The sequence below is a fragment of the Phoca vitulina genome, unplaced genomic scaffold, assembly GCF_004348235.1.
Source record: "Phoca vitulina isolate PV1807 unplaced genomic scaffold, GSC_HSeal_1.0 scaffold13, whole genome shotgun sequence".
NCBI classification, from domain to species: domain Eukaryota; kingdom Metazoa; phylum Chordata; class Mammalia; order Carnivora; family Phocidae; genus Phoca; species Phoca vitulina.
In genome coordinates, this window is record NW_022589716.1 from 10,189,814 (window position 1) to 10,208,444 (window position 18,631).

At 64.1% G+C, this 18,631-nt stretch overlaps 2 protein-coding genes across 2 annotated transcripts in view; one reads left to right on the top strand and one right to left on the bottom strand.

The window, feature by feature from the left end:
* STAB1 (stabilin 1) overlaps positions 1 to 7,746 on the top strand; it is a 26,969-nt gene extending 19,223 nt beyond the window's left edge. Inside the window, 27 exon segments of the mRNA XM_032411425.1 lie at positions 140 to 265; positions 449 to 522; positions 653 to 727; positions 978 to 1,100; positions 1,407 to 1,454; positions 1,913 to 1,990; positions 2,128 to 2,274; positions 2,703 to 2,843; positions 2,935 to 2,994; positions 3,389 to 3,565; positions 3,649 to 3,735; positions 3,826 to 3,975; positions 4,075 to 4,131; positions 4,214 to 4,415; positions 4,706 to 4,896; positions 4,988 to 5,192; positions 5,278 to 5,471; positions 5,580 to 5,724; positions 5,805 to 5,938; positions 6,028 to 6,193; positions 6,292 to 6,401; positions 6,503 to 6,622; positions 6,709 to 6,858; positions 6,937 to 7,041; positions 7,112 to 7,258; positions 7,350 to 7,466; positions 7,553 to 7,746. Of these exon segments, the coding sequence (XP_032267316.1) occupies positions 140 to 265; positions 449 to 522; positions 653 to 727; positions 978 to 1,100; positions 1,407 to 1,454; positions 1,913 to 1,990; positions 2,128 to 2,274; positions 2,703 to 2,843; positions 2,935 to 2,994; positions 3,389 to 3,565; positions 3,649 to 3,735; positions 3,826 to 3,975; positions 4,075 to 4,131; positions 4,214 to 4,415; positions 4,706 to 4,896; positions 4,988 to 5,192; positions 5,278 to 5,471; positions 5,580 to 5,724; positions 5,805 to 5,938; positions 6,028 to 6,193; positions 6,292 to 6,401; positions 6,503 to 6,622; positions 6,709 to 6,858; positions 6,937 to 7,041; positions 7,112 to 7,258; positions 7,350 to 7,466; positions 7,553 to 7,609 (3,386 nt within the window). The 3' untranslated portion in view covers positions 7,610 to 7,746.
* On the bottom strand, positions 7,584 to 16,557 carry NT5DC2 (5'-nucleotidase domain containing 2). Its single transcript, XM_032411424.1, has 14 exons — positions 16,326 to 16,557; positions 12,201 to 12,385; positions 11,991 to 12,065; positions 11,709 to 11,764; positions 11,507 to 11,600; positions 11,184 to 11,312; positions 11,017 to 11,077; positions 10,831 to 10,933; positions 10,572 to 10,673; positions 10,291 to 10,372; positions 8,459 to 8,545; positions 8,224 to 8,364; positions 8,075 to 8,139; positions 7,584 to 7,994 (listed from the first exon to the last, which is right to left on the bottom strand). The coding sequence occupies exons 1-14, from the start codon at positions 16,555 to 16,557 to the stop codon at positions 7,733 to 7,735; spliced, it is 1,674 nt and encodes a 557-aa protein (XP_032267315.1). The 3' UTR covers positions 7,584 to 7,732.
* Between the last annotated feature and the right edge of the window lie 2,074 nt (positions 16,558 to 18,631).

An 18,631-nucleotide genomic window follows, 5' to 3' on the forward strand; every position in this document is an offset into this window, starting at 1 on the left:
GGGGCCAGTTTCCATCCGGTTTCCATCTTGGGTCTCACCCTTCCCTCTGACCTCTTCCTTTCTCCCCTGCCCTCCTCCCCTGGCCCCACGCTGTCCCTGTGTCTGCTCCTCACAACTCTCTGGGATCATTTGCCCCTAGAGGTGGACCCCTGTGCGCAGGACCATGGGGGCTGCTCCCCCCATGCCAACTGCACCAAGGTGGCGCCTGGGCAGCGGACGTGCACCTGCCAGGATGGCTACACAGGAGACGGGGAGCTGTGCCAGGGTGAGCCTGGGACCCCCACCCTGGGCGTACGTGGGGCCAGGGCTCTGGCTTCAGTGTTATAAGACTAGGAGAGGCTGAGGGGCCCACGGGGGGCACTGAGAGCCTGGCAGTGGGCACCTGAAGGCACAGATGAATGGAAGGGCTGCCTAGGGCTGCCTCTCATCCTAGCGTCTCCCCCCACAGAAGTCAACGGCTGTCTCATCCGCCACGGGGGCTGTCACATGCATGCCGACTGTATCCCCACAGGCCCCCAGCAGGTCAGCACAACAGAGGCGTGGGCCCTCAGAGGGTGGGCCCCCCTCAGACTGGGGAGGAGGTGCTCCTTCTGTCCAGGGTGCTGGCCTGCTCTTGGGTCCCAGCAGCCGCACTGATCAGGATTTGGGACAGGTCTCCTGCAGCTGCCGTGAGGGTTACAGCGGGGATGGCATCCGGACCTGCGTTCTCCTGGACCCTTGCTCCCAGGTCAGGCCCCAGCCCCACCTCATTTCACAGGGGAGGGGGACCGAGGCGGGAACCAGCCCTCCTTGCCCCTGTCAGGGTCCTAAAGGCCTCTAAAGGGTGAGCCACCCTCCCACAAGCTCGAATCTGACTGCTCAGTAGCCAACAGGGCTTTGGGGCTTGGACAGGGGTCTTCATGGCCCCTTACCCAGGGCTGGGTGGGGCAAAAGAGTCTGGGAGCCACTGATGCCTCTCTCTCCTGTCCCTACATCAGAATAATGGAGGCTGCAGCCCCTATGCCGTGTGCAAAAGCACGGGGGATGGCCAGAGGACATGCACCTGTGACGCGGCCCACACAGTGGGCGATGGCTTCACCTGCCGCGCCCGAGTCGGCCTGGTAATGATGCCCAAGCTGGACCCCTGACCCAGCCTTGGCTATGACCTCCATGGGCCTGACCCATGATATTGGTCAAGACCCCAGATTTGTTCCTGATCCTGGCCTTGACCATGACCCTGACCCCCTGACTCCACCTGGGCCTGACCCAGCTATGATCCATGAAATGAATCCTGACCCCAGCTCAGACCCCCGGCTTTCCTTTCCTCATCTCTGCCTTGGCCAGACCTTGGGCCGCAGGTGCTGGGACAGGCACCAGGCCCTGAATGGGGGCCACCCAAAATCTGAGCTGATCCTCGCCCCCCCCAGGAGCTCCTTCGGGACAGGCATGCCTCATTCTTCAGCCTCCACCTCCTGGTAAGTGACCAACTGGCTTCCAATTCTTCGGTCCAGAGAGTCTGGGCCTCTCTGATCTGCAGGTCCCACCAGTCTCTGGGCCTCCATGTTCTCATTTGGTCAAGGGGTTGGCTGTTCTGGACTCTCAGAGCCCAAGTCTTTTTTTTTTTTTTTTTTTTTTTAATTTTTTTTTTTTTGGGAGGGGGGGGGGGGGGGGGGCCCAAGCGCGGGGGGGGGGGGGGGGGGGGGTGGGGAGAGGCAGAGGGAGAAGCAGGCTTCCCGCAGAGCAGGGAGCCCGATGATGCAGGACTCGATCCCAGGACCCTGGGATCATGACCTGAGCCAGAGGCAGACGCCTAACCCACTGAGCCACCCAGACGCCCTCTCAGAGTCCAAGTCTTTCCTGGAGGATCCGTGGAAGCCCTGAGTTGGTCACAAGTTGCCCTTCTTCTGCTCAAGCTGTTACTGCCTCCCCACAGGAATACAAGGAGCTCAAGGGTGATGGGCCTTTCACAGTTTTTGTGCCTCGAGCAGATCTAATGACCAATCTGTCCCAGGTAAAGCAACCCTCCCCCACCCCCAGCAAGGCTGGGAAGGGATGGGCCCTGTGGGGCAGGGATGGGCAGGGGTGGGTGTGGGGCGGGCAGAGACAGCAGTCAGGGGCCTCCTTCAACCTTCATGACTCCCACTGCAGGATGAGCTGGCCCGGATTCGCGCCCATCGCCAGCTCGTGTTCCGCTACCACGTGGTCGGCTGCCGGCAGTTGAGCAGCCAGGAGCTGCTGGAGGAAGGCTATGTCACCACGCTCTCAGGGCACCCGCTGCGCATCCACGAGAGGGAGGTGGGCCTGTCCCCGGGCCGGCCTGCCCCCGCCCTGGACCACCCCAGAGAGCCGGGACTCAGCAGCTTTCAGGCCCTGCCCCTGTGCTCCTGGGCCCCGTCCCTGCGCCTTTAAGACCCTCTCACCTCCCCTGGGCCGGGACAGGGCTTTAGTGAGAGGGAGATAGACGAGTCCGGCTCCGGACCGTGCCCACTACCGAGGGCCAGTCCCCAGGCCCAGGACTTCCGAGCCTGGCCCTGTGCCCTTGCCCGTCCCCCTCCCCCACCCTCCAGCCCCGCCTGGCGGTCGGTGGCGTTTCCCCGCGCTCTTGGCCCCGCCCACCTGCCCCAAGACTCGCCCAGTGCAGGCCCCGCCCCCATCTGGGGCCCCACCCCTTAGCCTCAGTGTCCCACCAATGGGCTTCATTCGGTCCTGGGCCCCACCTCCAGGGCAGCATCTATCTCAATGACTTCGCGCGGGTGGTGAGCAGCGACCACGAGGCGGTGAACGGAGTCCTGCACTTCATCGACCGAGTCCTGCTGCCTCCCGACGTGCTACACTGGGAGCCTGACGCTGCCCCTGTCCTGCGGGTATGACCTGGACACAGGCCTGGGAGCTTGCCAGGGCCCTCCCGTGCTCTCTCCCTGCCTGACCTCAAGGCTCACCAGTGCCTTCCCGCAGAGAAACGTCACGGCCGCCGCGGAGGGCTTCGGTTACAAGATCTTCAGCCGCCTTGTGAAGGTACTGCTCCCGCGTGTGGGCATTTGTGCCCGTGCGTGTGTATGCAGATGTCTGTCCATGTGTGAGTGACTGTGTATGTTCACCTGTCTGCACACTCACCTGTGTGTAAGCCTATCCCTCGTGTGCGCACAGGCTGTCTGTGTATCTGAGCCTCTCAGTGTGAGCACAGGGGTGTGTGCTTATGTGTGCCCACATACCTGAGAATAGTCGAGGTGTGTGTGCAAGTTTATCCCTGCGTGTATGTCCGTGTGCATCTGCCTGGGATGGCAACAGAAGAATGCGGCTGGCGGGAAGGCCACCTGGGTCCCTGGAGCCCCTTCCTGGCCTCTGTGGTCCAGCCCCCTACCTCTGCCCCCCAGTCTCTGATTGTCACACCTCTGCTAATCCTTGCCAGGTGGCTGGCCTCCTGCCCCTGCTTCAGGATGCGTCGCATAGGCCCCTCACCATGCTGTGGCCCACAGACTCCGCCCTGCAAGCCCTGCCACCTGACCGCCAGACCTGGCTGTACCACGAAGACCACCGTGACAAGCTGGCAGCCATCCTTCGGGGCCACGTGATTCGCAACATTGAGGTGGGTCTCCCCCCAGTCCTTGGTCCCCACTGCCTGCCACCCAGCCTGCCCGCCCAGCTCCAACCGTAGCTCCATCTGCTCAGGCCTTGGCATCTGACCTGCCCAACCTGGGCCCACTCCGCACAATGCATGGGACCCCCATCTCCTTCTCCTGCAGCCGTGCCCGGCCGGTGAGTCTGGGAAGCAGGGGGCAGGGGCTCTGGAAGTGGGGGGCTGCGACGCACCTGTGACCCCATGTACTCTCCTTCCTCCGCCCGCAGGGTGAGCTCACAGTGGGTGAGGAGGATGCCCGCATCGTGCAGCGGCACCTGCCCTTTGAGGGTGGCCTGGCCTATGGCATCGACCAGCTGCTGGAGCCACCTGGTCTTGGTGCCCGCTGTGACCATTTTGAGACTCGGCCGCTGCGGCTGGTGAGGGAGGCCATAGGTCAGAGGTGGACAGGCCGGGACCCTAGCCGACCCGTCTGCCGATCCATCTGATCTTACTGTGTTGGCTTCTGTCCCTTTCAGAAGATCTGCAGCATTTGCGGGCTGGAACCGCCTTGTCCTGAGGGCTCACAGGAGCAGGTGAGGCCCTGGGAGCTGGGTGGGGGTTCAGGCAGGGCCCAGGGACCACAAAGCTTAGGCTGTTTGACTCCTCTTGGCCCAGGGCAGCCCCGAGGCCTGCTGGCGATACTACTCAAAGTTCTGGACATCCCCTCCGCTGCAGTCCTTGGCCCTGCGCAGCATTTGGGCCCGGTCCAGCCTCTGGGGCCAGCCCCAAGGCCTGGGCAGGGGCTGCCACCGCAACTGCGCCACCACCACCTGGAAACCCAGCTGCTGCCCTGGTCACTACGGCAGTGAGTGCCGAGGTGAGCGTCCTGAGGTTGCTGCGGCCACTGCTCCTGAGGAAAAGTGTCGGGGCGGTGGGGCGGGGGCAGGTGTGGGTGCTGAGGGTGTTTTACCGGGACAGAGCACTGGGGGGGCGGGCGTCTGTAGGATTCTCAGCAGCAAGGGGACTTGGGGGGCAGGGAGTTGCGCCTTCTGGAAGAGGCTTGGCTGCCCCAGGTGTGGGATGGACAGCGTGGCCGGGCTGGGGCTGCGTGTGGTAGGGGTCCTGAGGAGAGCCCCGGTCCCTTGCCCTCCCCCCTCCTCCCGCTAGCTTGCCCTGGCGGTGCCGGCAGCCCCTGCAGTGGCCACGGCGTGTGCGTGGACGGCATGAGTGGCAGCGGGCAGTGTCAGTGCCACGCGAGGTTTACGGGGACGGCATGTGAACTCTGTGCCCCGGGGGCCTTTGGACCCCAGTGCCAAGGTGGGCTGTCCTGCCCTCTCTGCCCCGCGCCCCCCCCCCCCGTCCCGGGCCCCCCCCCCCCCCCCCCCCCCCCCCCCCCCCCCGCATGCTTGTGCTGGCTTGCGGACACCGGCCGCCCGGCTGCACACTCAGGCTGAGGCACTTGGGGGGGGGCAGTGAGAAGGGGGTTGGCGGCCTCCAAGAGGGCAGCTCCTCACCTGGGTGTGTGGGGTGGGCCCTGGGGGGACAGAGCTGCAGCCCGCGTGTGCCCCGCCCTGCGCACCCCAGGCCGTGTGCCGCGCCGACAGCAGCTGTGAGTGCGGCCTGGGCTATGAAGGGGACGGCCGCACGTGCACAGGTGAGCAGGGGGGTGGGATGCGAGGTGGGGGGCTCCCCCCGCCCCTCCTGTCTCCTGGTCCTGCCACTCTCTCCCTGCCCCCCAGTGGTGGACCTGTGCCGGGTCGGGCATGGCGGCTGCAGCGAGCACGCCAACTGCAGCCAAGTGGGCACCGTGGTCACCTGCGCCTGCCTGCCCGCCTACGAGGGCGACGGCTGGAGCTGCCGGGCCCGCGACCCCTGTGCCGATGGCCGCCGCGGGGGCTGCAGTGAGCACGCGGACTGCTTGAGCACCGGCCCGGTGAGCAGCCGGGGAGCCGCGGAGCCGCGGAGCAGGGGAGGCTCCACAGAGCGGGCCCCCCCGCCCTCCCGGGGCCCTCAAGAGCACCCACCCGCTCTCCCGCCCCAGAACGCGCGGCGCTGTGTGTGCCATGCCGGCTACGTGGGTGACGGACTGCAGTGTCTGGAGGAGCCGGAGCCGCCCGTGGACCGCTGCCTGGGCCAGCCACCGCCCTGTCATGTGGATGCCGTGTGCACGGACCTCCACTTCCAGGGTGTGCTTCCCTGCCCGCCCCCAGTGCCCCTGCTTGCCCTCGGTGCCGCCGGGCTGATCACGCGTCCCTCCCTTCTGCAGAGAAGCAGGCTGGGGTCTTCCACCTCCAGGCCCCCAGTGGTCCTTCCGGCCTGAACTTCTCAGAGGCCGAGGCGGCCTGTGGGGCCCAGGGAGCTGTTCTTGCTTCTCTCCCTCAGCTCTCTGCTGCCCAGAAGGTGTGTGGGGCCCAGGGGTCTGGAGCCGAGCCTGTGGGGGCCCTCTCGAGTTGGGCCTTAGGCCTCAGCATCCCCTCCTGCCCCTACAGCTGGGCTTCCACCTGTGCCTCGTGGGCTGGCTGGCCAACGGCTCGGCTGCCCACCCAGTCGTCTTCCCCGCGGCAGACTGTGGCGGTGGTCAGGTAGGCGTCGTCAGCCTGGGCGCCCGGAAGAACCGCTCGGAGCGCTGGGACGCCTACTGCTACCGCGAGCTAGGTGCAGCCCCCTGCCCCAGGGCCCCCCACCCCACCCCACCCCACCCCGTCTTGGCTCCTTCCCACTGACCCCTCTCCCCCGAACTGCCTTTCCCGCAGACGTGGCCTGCCGGTGCCGCCGCGGCTTTGTGGGTGACGGGACAAGTGTGTGCAATGGGAAGCTGCTCGATGTCCTGGCTGCCACCGCCAACTTCTCCACCTTCTATGGGGTGTGCGGGGGCCCAGCCTTAGGGCTGAGGGTGGGGGGGTGGGTAGCTGGGGTCCCTGGGGAGGGAGCCAGCCCATGGTCCTATCTGCCCCCCACCCCCAGATGCTGCTGGGCTATGCCAACGCCACCCCGCGGGGTCTGGACTTCCTGGACTTCCTGGATGACGAGCTCACCTACAAGACACTCTTCGTTCCTGTCAATGAAGGCTTCCTGGACAACATGGTAACTGGCAGGGGCTGTGGGCAGAGCCAGGCCCGACGCTGACCCCTCGGGCTGGCCTGCGCCAACAGGCCTTGCTCTGCCCACAGACGCTGAGCGGCCCCGACCTGGAGCTGCACGCCTCCAACACCACCTTCCTGAGTGCCAATGCCAGCCAGGACGCTGTGCTCCCTGCCCACTCGGGCCTCAGCCTCGTCTTCAGTGCTGCGGGCCCTGACAACAGTTCCTGGGCCCTGGTGGTGAGTGTGGCCACCGCACCTCCCCCGCTGGCCCCAGCCATCACTCGCCCACTAGGCCTGACTCTGGTCTCCCTACAGGCCCCAGGGGCAGTTGTGCTTAGCCATGTCGTCGTGTGGGACATCATGGCATTCAACGGCATCATCCACGCTCTGGCCAGGCCCCTCCTGGCCCCCCTGCAGCCTGTGAGTTGGCGGGGGTGGGGGTGAGGGGACAGCCCCGGCCTGCCTGGCCTTACGCTCTCCTTGTTCACAGCGGGCGGTGGTGGCACCTGAGGCTCCGCCCGTGGCGGCAGGCGTGGGGGCCGTGGTGGCCGCCGGAGCTCTGCTCGGCCTCGTGGCGGGAGCCTTCTACCTCCGCGCCCGAGGCAAGGCCACAGGCTTCGGCTTCTCCACCTTCCAGGTAGGGCCGTGCTGCGTCGGGGTGGGGAGCTGGAGGTGTCTGGGTCCGTCCGTCTTGCTGGAGGCCCCTCCCCACTCACCTCTCTTCTCAGGCGGAAGATGATGCCGAGGAAGACTTCTCCCCCTGGCAGGAAGGGACCAGCCCAACCCTGGTGTCTGTCCCCAACCCAGTCTTTGGCAGCCATGATGCCTTTTGTGAGCCCTTTGACGTGAGTGTGGGGTGTCAGGGGTGGTAGAAAGGGGCCCAGGGCCTGGTTTCGGCCCAGCCACAAAGGGTCCTCTCCCCACCCCGCAGGACTCGCTCCTGGAGGACGACTTCCCCGACACCCAGAGGATCCTCGCGGTCAAGTGATGCGGCTAGGGCCGGACAGAGGCACAGGGAGAGGGAGACCACTTTTATTGCCCGTCCTGGGCCGACGCCCAGCGTGGGCGGGGCAGGAGGGGTTAGAACCTGCTCTGGACAATAAAGGTGCCCTCAGCGGATGTGGGCCATGTCGCCAAGAAAGGGCGTCTTCATGCAGCCGGTGCAGAGCTGGTCCATCCAGAGCGGCGCCTCATGCTGCAGGGGTGTGCGGCGCGGGTAGAAGGTGAAGTCGACACGGTAGTTGAGCAGACAGCTGAGGGAGGCCATGTAGAGGTCAGAGAAGCGCACGAGGCGCCGGGAGAAGTAGGTGGGGTTGTGGAAGGTGCGGAAGATGCTTCCAAACTGGGCGTTGAACAGGGCCTTGGTGACGCACCTGAGGAGGAAACATGGGGCGCTCGAGGGGGCCCGGGAGCCATAGGGCTGGAAGCCCTCCCTGCGCCCTCCCCTGCCCACCTCAGCTCCTGCCGCTCCTTCATCCAGGCCGCCAACACCTGCTGCGATTCGGCGTCCTGGTACGTCTGCAGGAGCCAAGGAGGCGCGGGGGGTGAGCCCGGGTGGCAGCCCTGCCCCCCCCCCCCCGGCCCCCGCCCCCGCCCCCCCACCTGCATGCGCTCCAGCAGCCCCGTGAGCGCCTGCTGCCACGTCAGCGAGTGCATGTACTGCTCCGTGTTGATGATGCGGATCTCGCGCTCTAGCTCGGGGATGATGGCCCCCGTTCGCCAGCCGTGCCGCAGCATGAGGTCCTGCGGGGCAGGGTGGGGCGGGCTTCAGCAGCGGCGAGCGGGACTCCCTCCCTCCCACCCTCCTCACCGGGCGGGCCCAGCCTCGCCCCCTCACCGCCAGGTCACTGTACAGGTGGTCCCCGAAGTAGAGCACGCGGGGTCCACGCCATTCTGTCAGGCGCAGGAAGTCATACAGGTTTCCCTGGGGAGAGTGGGGGGGGGGCACCGCCGAGCGCAGTGTACCAAGGGGCTCCCGTGGGGCTGCCAGAACCCCGCCTTGTTCCCCGCTGCTCCTCCCAAATCCCCAGAGGCAGCAAGGCCCCTCCAGCTGGACGCCTGGCTGCCCTTTCCCGTGGCCTCACTGTCCCCAGGCTCTGACCCTTGTCTCCTCCCCCTCCCAGTCAGGAAGGGGGTCTGCCCACCCCAGGAAAGCCTCCTGTAGGCCCGGCACGGTGCCCTGTGCCTCCAGGGCCTCCCCTCCCTGTGGCCTCACACCCACGCCAGGGATCCCACGCTGTGGGAAACAAACCACAGCAGCAAGCCCATGGCCCCAGAGCCCTTCCTGTCCTCCCGGGCGTGAGCCCAGAGGGACCCGGCAGACCTCGCGGCGAACCATCTGCCCCTCCTGCTCCAGAGCCAGAGCAGAGATGAAAGCGGTCAGGCTCAAACACGACAGAGGGAGCTCTCGCGAGAGCCGAAAGCGGGGCAGGGGACCCAGGGCAGGAAGCGCAGCAGCCGCCAGGCAGGAGCCCACCCCCCAGCAGTGAGCAGAACCCGCGCGCAGCACGAGGCGGTTACTGCAGCAGCCCGTGCCTGCCGTGGCCAGGGGAAGCCAGCCACGGCGGCCACAGGTGGTTGCCAAAGCCTTAATTGTCGAATTAAGCTCAGGTGGGGAGTCAAGGACGAGGGGGGCGGAGTGCCGCGGATGGGCCCCGAACTGAGAGACAATCTGGAGGTAGAGGAGCTGCGTCAGGCAAGATGGAGCCTGGGGTTCCTGCATGGGGAGCCAGGGAGGGAGCGCAAAGAAAGACGAGAAGCAAGCAGGATCCAGCGCACACCCACAGTGAAACTTCAGATTGTCAGGCACAAAGAAAAGGCTAAAAGCTGCCAAAGGAGAAAAAGCCCCATGTTCCCCACAAAGCTGCGTGACCCTCCTCAGGCTCAGCTAAGATGCCAAGACACAGGAGCACGTCCCCCTCAAAGCCAAAGGAAAGAGCCTGCGCCCAAGGGGGCCACAGAGTTGGGGGCCACGGGGTTATGAGTACTGCCTGCAGGCCAGGCCTCGGCTCTGGATACCCCCTGGATACCCCCGAGTGCTTCCCCTGACCCCCGTGCTGACTTCCTCCCTCCCCCAGCCCCTGGAACCTCCACCCTCACGGAGACCAGCTCAGCCAGGATTTCCGCATTCCATCCAGGGCCAAATGCCTTAATCCTGCTCCTTAATTGCCACCCAAACCCCAGCACTAGGCCCCCTTCTCATCTTCCTAGACACCAGCTAGGAAAGGGGGTCTCCCGCAAAGGCCCGTGAGCGGCTCCTACCAGCTCGTCTGGCTGCAGCAGAGCGGTCAGCCCCAAGTACTAGTGCCACTGATCGTCTGTCTAGGGGGTTTTAGTAAATGCCTGGCGACTTTAAGGGCTTTCTACCACAATTCAAGTAGAACACTTTTTTTATTTACATTATACCTCTTTTATAGATGAGGAAAAGCAAGGCACAGAGAGGCCAAATGACTCGGCCAGACTCCCTCTGCTGTGGAGTAGTAAGCTTGAAATTCAAACACAGGCAGCCTGACCAGGCCTGTGCCGAGAGCTGTTCCCCGGTGCCCCCGGACGCAGTGCGAGGGGGCAGAGGCACGGCAGATGTGTGGTGGCAGGGCAGGGCCCAGGAGGCTGTGCTTCTGTCCCCTCCACAGCCTGGGGCCGTGGTGAGGCCACCCAGATGGCACTCACCTGCCGATATATTTTGCCCTTCTCCAGGCGGGTGATGCGGTCCCAGTGCAGGGAGCCCTTTTCATCGAGTTTTCTGAAAGGCCTGGTGCGGGGTGGGGAGGGGACGGTAAAGGGCTGGATTTCCCGTGTGGGACAGGACTGGTGGAGGGGGGCAGGCACCTTCCCCATCTGCTCACACGTGCCTTTGGCCGACAAGGGGGTGTCTCTACCCCAAGCACGCAGGGTGCTGAGCAAAAGCCAGTCCCCACGCCCCGGCCCCATCACCCCTGCTAGGCCCATACTTGCGCCGGTCAGTGAAGAAGCTGGGTTTGTCTGCCTGGACGATGACCACGTCGAAGAGGTGACGCCAGTCAGGACCCACCATGTGCCGCATCCCCTTGTCCCTGGGCGGAGGCAGAGGTGGGGCAGAGGTGGGACAGGGAGCAGGGGGATGGGGTGGGGGGTGGGGTGGGGTGGGGTGGAGGGAGGCCCCTCCCCCAGCCCACCTGCTCCCTCCTCCCCACCGCGGGCAGCGGGCAGCAGGGGCAGCAGGCAGCTCACACGAAGCTGAAAGGGCTGTTGGTGATGAGGAACAGCTGCTTCCCATGCGCCACCAGGCGGCTCAGGACAGCGAACGTCTCGTCCCCTCTCAGGATGTACTTCTCTAATGGGGAGATGGGTCTGTGAGGGCCAGCCCGGCGCTCTGCCCAGGAAGCCGCAGTAGGGGCTGCCACGGTCTACCCTTACCCATATCCCGCTCGATCCACTGGTACATGAGGCCCTTCACGTGCACATCTCGAATGGCATCCTGGGGGCAGTGGAGGGACAGTAAGGGTGCAGTGGGGCCTAGGAAGCGGGCCCTGCTGTGGCCGACTTTACCTTCCCTGCCACCCTGAGAGGCCAAAGGTCCTCACCGTCACGTCCTTGTAGAGGTGCGCCTGGTCAAACTCCAGGCTGTGCCCCAGGAAGTGGTCTACCACACAGGACAGCAGGGCCATCTCCGGCAGCGAGAAGATGTCCATGAACTGCTTGATGGAGGGACCCTGCAGAGGGGACCACTGCCTCAGCAAGCCCCCGCCCCTCCCCCCCAGCCCTGGAGACCAAGGGCTCTGAATCTGCCCTGCCATACTGGTAGAGGGGCACGGGCTGCGGGTCAGGGCAGGCCCACCAGGGTGTGCGCCCCCGTAGTGAGATCACTGCGCTGGCCGCCCGCGGCGGAGGCATATGGAGTGAGTACCTTGCCGTAGAAGCCGCTCATCTGGTACAGTGGGATGTGCTGGGTGCCCCCATATAAATCGATCACCTCCTCATCAGGCACAGGCTGGAGGCCCCTGGGTGGGTGTGCAGACATCATGAGTCCAAAGTAGTCCTGAGCCGAGGACACAGTATAGTTGGGGGTGGGGGGGACAGCAGAGTGAGGCCGGGCAGTCTGCACTGACCTGTAGGCCGTCCCCAGCTGCACGTAATGGAAGGCGTCGATCTTCATCAGAAGGCTCTGGGAATGCCAGAGGAGTGGGATGGGTGGGGAGAAAGGGGTCTGCATTGGCCCTGAGCCAGTCTCTGTGCCCAAGCCCCAATGGGAAGGTACCGAGGGGATCATGTGCCCGTCGAGAGGAAGCTACAGCTTTGAGGCCAAGGGGGCGGCCCCTCTGTTAGAGGAAGTAGTGCCGGTACACATCTAGTTAGGAGGGGCCGCTGGAGTCTGTGGCCCAGCCACTCACCTTCTGAATGTCGTAGTGGAGGCCTCGGATGGCAAAGCTGGGGTCATAGTCATACTTCCGGATCCCCTCTGGGTACTGTCGGGGGGAAGTGGGCCAGGCCTGAGCCAGGAGCACTACCAGACCTCTGGCGGGGGCAGCCGCCTCAGGGGACCCCCATGACTCCGCCTGGGATCTCTCCAGCGCCGGGGCTACCTGCCTGGCCGGCCTCACCTTGTAGTGCTCAATCAGGATGTCACGGGCAGCACTGAAGATCTCAGGGTGCAGCGCGTCTGCATACTGGGCCAGCGTGTAGTCGTAGTCGAAGCCGTAGACTTCGACATCACGCAGGCTGATCTCGTTGTTGGCGTAGATGGCCGCTGGGTTCAGGAGACTGCAGACCTCGGGGGGCAGGAGGTCTGGAGGGAGGAGATGCAGGTATGAGGAGGAGGACGGACACAGTAGCAGCAAATGGTTACTGAGCACTTTCCAGGTGCCTAGGCCTGGGAGCCTCATGAAACCACCCAGGATGGGTAATCTTAGCCCCAGGCTGCATATGGTCAAACTGAGGCTCAGAGAGGCCACTTGCCCAGGGTCACATGGTTGGGGTAAGGCAGAGCTGGCAATGGGCCAAGGCCTGGCTGGAGCTCCTAGCTGGGGGTCTTGGGTTACACCACTGCCTGCAGCCCAGCAGGTACACCGAGTCCAGGTTTCCTCCAGGCTCCCATAAGCCCCATCGGAGCCATGGCTACGCTCAGACCCTTTCCACATTGCCTGCAGCCTGGGCTGGGGCTGAGAAACATGACGGGACTGGGGGGTACTGGGCAGCTCCTCTGTCACTTGCACTCCCAGCTCGGAGCACCTGCCACAGCTTGTGGCCCCTCTAATCAGATTTCAGCTGCCCGCCAGTCTGCATAATGACATTTGCTGCTTCTAGCCAGGGAACATTGCTAATTATGACAGGCAGGACATGTGATGTTGGGCTATGGGGCAAGAAACCAGGCTGCTCCCCCCTCGGGATATGGTCAGAGCCACCCCAGGCCCCTGGCTGCTACTGAGGGCTGAGTGGGACACTGTGCAGAGTAGGCTCTAGGGTCCCAGGGAGGCAGAGGAGGATGAGGGGTCCCAGGCTCATCTGCCTCAGTTTCCCCATCTGTACAGGAGGGGAGGTAGATGGAGAAAGGGCACGGGCTTTGAGGTCAGACAGACCAGGCCAAGCTCTCCCTCTCACAGCTGTGACCTCAGGAAAGTCACCTCACCTTCTGGGCCTCAGATTCCCTATCTTTAAAGGGGGAATCAAAATCATGCCAATCTACGGAATTACTGAGAGGGTCATATGGAATGGGCTCTGTGCAGCATTCCCGCTCTGCACCCGCAGCAAACGTGGGATTAGATGGGCGACGCGTCTCTGGAGCCCGACATCTCCCTGTCCCGGGTTCCCCTGCATCACTCAAGGACTAGGGGCTGCTGGAGAGGGGGGCAGGCAGGACTAGGTGCACAGGGCACCGCCTTGCAGGGGCTCCAGGTAGCCCCATTCCTGAGACCTCTAGCCTGTGGCTGAGGCCCACACAAAGAGCCCAAGCCTCCAGGCAATTCCTGTCTCAGCCACAGCTAGGCATCATCTTTTTTTTTTTTAAAGATTTTATTTATTTATTTGAGACAAAGAATGAGATAGAGAGAGCATGAGAGCCAGAGGGAGAAGCAGACTCCCCGCTGAGCAGGGAGCCCGATGCGGGACTCGATCCCGAGACTGCAGGATCATGACCCGAGCCGAAGGCAGTCGCTTAACCAACTGAGCCACCCAGGCGCCCCTCAGCCACAGCTAGGCATCATCTTGAACCAGAAGCCCTGGGCCACGCAGCATTCCCTGTGCTCAGAGACAGATACTGATGAGCTCCCATGCTCCGACCAGCTGCCTTGGAGGCCCCTTCGGAACACAGGCTCCATCCCTACCCTGTCCCTTTCCTTTGGAGCCAAGTGCAGGGTGTGGGTGGGGGAACAAGTGTGGCTGGTTCCTCTCGGGGCCCGAGGCCAACGTGGGCCCAGCCCAGAGCAGCCGTTGCAGACTGGTGGGTGCAGACAGAATACTCTTCGCTTGGATGCACGGGAGACGCACTGACTGCAGCTCTCCAGGGAGCTGCTTCTGAGATGCCGCTCTGAGGTCACTAGGACCCTGGGCCTTGCTCTCTGCACAGGTCTGAGTTCCTGGGTCCCAACGCTAACTCCTGGTACAATATCCAGTAGACCCCCAGACGGGAGGGATCTGCTTGGTGGTGTGGCCCCTTGCTGGCAGGGTGCTGGCCACGTGCAGTGACGGATGATCCTCTGAGGGACAAAGCAGGGTGGGGGAGCAGCCCACAGGGTCTGCCCTCCTGACTGGATTTCTGGACTGAGGAAACCATAGCTCTGGGGGCCACAAGGCCCCCACTCCTTTCCACAGGGCTGTGGTGGTGCACGGGGCCGGGTGAGTTGGATGTACCCCTCACTGGCGCTGGCCTCCCAAGTTCACTGGGCTCACTGTGCAGACGCTCCCTTTCCTCTTCCGAGCCTGCCCCACTCCTGCCCCAGGCTCCAGGGCCAACTCTTCCCCACGGCAGCTGTGAGACTCACTGTGGGTGCCGTCCTCCCAGCTGCTGCTGGGTGCACATGCCGGGTGCCTTAGAGGCTCATCATGTTCAGGCCCCACTCCAATCCTGTGAGGTGATCACACTTACTCATCCATTATCCAGAGGAAGAAATGGGCTCAGGGAGGTGAAGTCACTTGCTTTAAACCATCCAGCAGTAGGCAATGGAGTTGAGATTCAAGTTGAGGTCCCTCTACCTGCCTTAATCACTCTCCCCCTAGGCCTAGCCTTCCAGCGTCCCCATGCTGGCTGGCGGAGAGGCAGTGGCCTGGGGCCTGGCTCCCTGGCCAAGTCTTGCCCACAGGCATTAGCCCAAGGTGTATCTCAACGCCCAGAATCTCCTCCAGAAAACCCAGTCAAGAGGGGTGACTCAGGGGTGCAAGGCTGGCTCATCCTGGCGCTCACCATGGCATCTTGGAAATGACCTTGCCCCTTTCCCATCAAGAGGAGCTTGGGTGTCTCTGTGGAGATCTGAAGATGCTGGTGCACCTGGCGTGACAAAGCCCAACAGACCTCACTATGTTCTCTCCCACACCTAGAAGGCAGGCTCCTCAGTTTGCTCTGCAGGTCTTCTCCAGACCCAGAGCAAACACCTCTTCTTAAACAGCCTCCCAGGCCTGTCCTCTCCACTGAGGGGGTGCAGGGTGGGGTCCTGCAAAGCCCAAGGGCTTCAGAACCACCGTTCCTCAGGGGTCTTAACTATTCTGCCCCGCGCTTCTCAGGTGAGTCCCGTTCAGCTCTCCACACGGCTGGAATGGAAGCCCCATTCCCTCAGCTGGAATCTTCCAGCCAGGGGCACTTTGTCTTACCAGACAATGAGAGCAGCATCACCCTTGGGGGCTCCTCTGGAAGCTCCCTGCCCTTTCTTGGCCTGGTTCCCTCTGAGTCATCACTACAACCCTGTGGCAGTGGGCCCAGGATTGTGTTTAATGCTGTGGACACTGAAGGTCTGAGAGGGTCAGGCCTGCTGAGCACGCCCCGGCTGGCCAGTGACAGGGTCAAGCCCAAACCACGCCTGCCTGCTGCAGAGGCAGGGCCTCTGGACACCCAGGGACATCTACTGAGCGCTCGCAGCTCTCTGGCCTGCTCAGCCCATTTTTATGGGGAAGAGAGGGCAGGAGAGGAGGGTACAGGAGGTTAAGCGTCCTGGCCAAGGATGCAGCCACGCTTGTGGACTCCAGGGCCTTGGGGCAACTTGGTCTCGTTTCTCCAACCAACACCTTCCCCTCCTGGGCTGAGAGTGCTCCGGACCTGGGTCGCAATCTAGAGGCGTCTGCAAAGTCTAGTCGGCGTCCCCTGAGGTTGAGTAGCGCCGCCGGCTGGCTTTGTCCCGATGCTCCCGCCCCAGTTGAGGGCCCCTAAGAGAACAAGGGGTTGGGGGCATTTCCGCCGCAGCCTCCCGGCAGGCGGGATTGCCAGGAAAGACGGTGGGGGCTCCGCATTCCGGAGGCCGCTTCGGGATCCCCGAGCTCCTGCAGACGGAGCCAGGGAACAAACCTCCCGTCGGCCCACCTGCCTCCGGGCGTCGGGGCGGCCCCAGAGGCCCCCGGGACGACCCGCTGGAGCCTCTCCCGAAGAGCTGCCGGGCCTTCGGGCTCCGGGGCCCCGGCGAGCCCCACCAGAGCGCTTTCCCCGCAGAGCGACGCCCGGGACGGCCGGTCTGTCTGTCGCCCGGACGCGCGCCTGCCGCCGCGCGGATACACCCCCGGCGCCCGTCCCACTGCGGCTCACCCACCGTGCACCAGTCTCCGCATGTCCTGGTAACGAGCCCACAGGTGCGCGCTGAGCTCGGCGCCGCCGGCGGGCGCCGGGGCGGGCGCGGAGCGCGGGGCGCCCGGGCAGTGGGCGCCGGGACCCGGGGGGCCGCAGCCAGGGCAGGAGGGCGAGGACGAGGAGGCTCGCGGCCCGCCGTGGCCCCTGCACGGCAGCCAGCGCCGAGCGGCCGCCCGCAGCCCCGCACCCGCCATGCCCGCCGCGCGCCGCCCGCGCAGCCCTCGGCCCGTCGGCCAGTCCGCCGCCCTCCGACTGCGCGCCCGCCACGGTGGCCGCGTGCTCCTCACGGCGGCCGGCCAAGGGGCGCGGCGGGCGGGGCCCGGCCGGCCAGGGGGCGCGCCGGGCGGCGGGGGGGGGGGGGGGGGGGGGCGGGAGGTCCCGGGACGGGGCGGGGCGGGGCGGACTCCCGGGCCCCCTCCCCCGTCTCCGCGAGGCCGAGAAGGACTCTGCGCCCCCCTTCGGTCGCCGCGGCGGCGATGGCCGCTCCTTCGGCCCCACTCCCGGGAGGTCGGAGGGCCTAAGAACGGCCGTCTCCTTGAGGCTATGGACGGCCGGGACGCGGGGAGGGGAGGGCCGGAGCGCGGCGGGCCCCCCCGCCACCGACCCCCCCCCCCCCCCCGCCGCCTCCCCCCCCCCCCCCCCCCCCGGGCCCCCCTGCCCCTTCCCCATCCCCCCCCCCCGCCCCCGCCCCCGCCCCCGCCCCGTCCTCCTGACCTCAGCTCCGCCGCCGCTCCCCGCCAGTCCTGCGCCGGGGTCCTGTTCCCCGCAGACCAGAGGCCGGCCCGATTCACTCTAGCGAATAAAGAGCCCCTACCTCGCGCCGCCCGGTGCCAGCCCCACGCCGGTGAGACCCCGGGACCCGCAGCGCCGCCGACGCTCGCTGAAGCAGCCCTTCCTTGCCCCTCCTTGTACCTTACGCAGGTGACCCCTTTTAACTCGGAGAAGGACGACCGGGCGGTGCGCTGCAGAGTGGTGGGCCCGGAATCACTGCACCTGCCTGGTTCTGACCTCAGCAAATGGCCTCACCGACCCCACTCTCCGTTTTCCCGCACAGGCCCCCCCTTGAGATGCCGTGGTCTCTTCTGGCAATGTCTCCAGACTTTCCATCGAAATTCTGCATTCCTGCTTGCAACCACTCGCCACCTGTGTTTCTTCTGCGCAGATCTGTTTCCTGAGTCCGCATGCGTACCAGGCCGTGCGCTGGGCTCTGAGGAGGCCAACTTAGCACCGGTGTGCCCTGTCGGTGGGAGCTGGCCAGCTGGACACTGTTTCCTTGGGGTGCTCCTCCATTTGAATATCCACTGCACCTTGGCTGAGAACCTACATACGGTGGGCCAGATCCTGGGCCAGGAGCTGGGGCGGGATAGAGGCGGAAGGGTAGGCCCATGGGAGCCCAAAACTGAGCTAGGAGGGCGTTGGGGACCTGTCTACAAGTAAGCCTCCTCAGGGCGGGAGATGGGTACCCCGCGGTGACAGGCTCCCAGAGCCACCAAGAGAAACTGGAGTGAGCTCCAAGCCAGTGTGCACGGAGCTGGGTAGGGTAGGCCCCAGGAGAAGGCAGGTGATCCAGGAAACAGCTCTGGGCCAGCTGCTCTAAGCTCGACTCTGTGACCCTTGCCAGGGACACTGCTTGCTCTCTTTCTCTTCTCTAGCCTATTTTTGTATATTTTGTGTTCACATCACCAAACTTTTTTATTGACTTTAAGTTTTCGTTTGATGTTCCTAGATTGTGTAATAGTTGTCTCCTTTCTCAAAGATAGACCCCCGTTGTTTTTTTAGCCTTAGGTAATGAGTGACAGTCCTTTACAGCAAGCACAGGAACTCAGCGGGAGTGAATGAAGGCTCTGGTGCTTCTACCTGGCTCAATCAATCTTAACTTCTCAGTTTCCCATCCATGAAAGGGGATGATGTAAATAGAGGGGAGTGTCCCTAGGTTCTAGAATACATGTAAAGAGCTGGCACCCAATAAATCACCATCACCACCATCATCATCCTATTCTAGCTAATGGTAATTGATCAGTTACTATGCTCCGAGCATTGTGTTAAGTGCTGTATTTGCATTACCTCTAAATCCTCACAGCATCAAAGAAAGGCCCCCATTTTGTGGTTTGACAAAGCCCATGCTCTTGAGCCGCTCTGCTCTTCTGTGATTATTGTGAATAAGGAAGTGATGCATAAAAAGGACCTAAAAGTCCCTGCATAACGGTAAGTGCCCCATACAGGATAGCTTTTATTAATATCAGGGTTGTTTGTCACAAGGTGATTGCT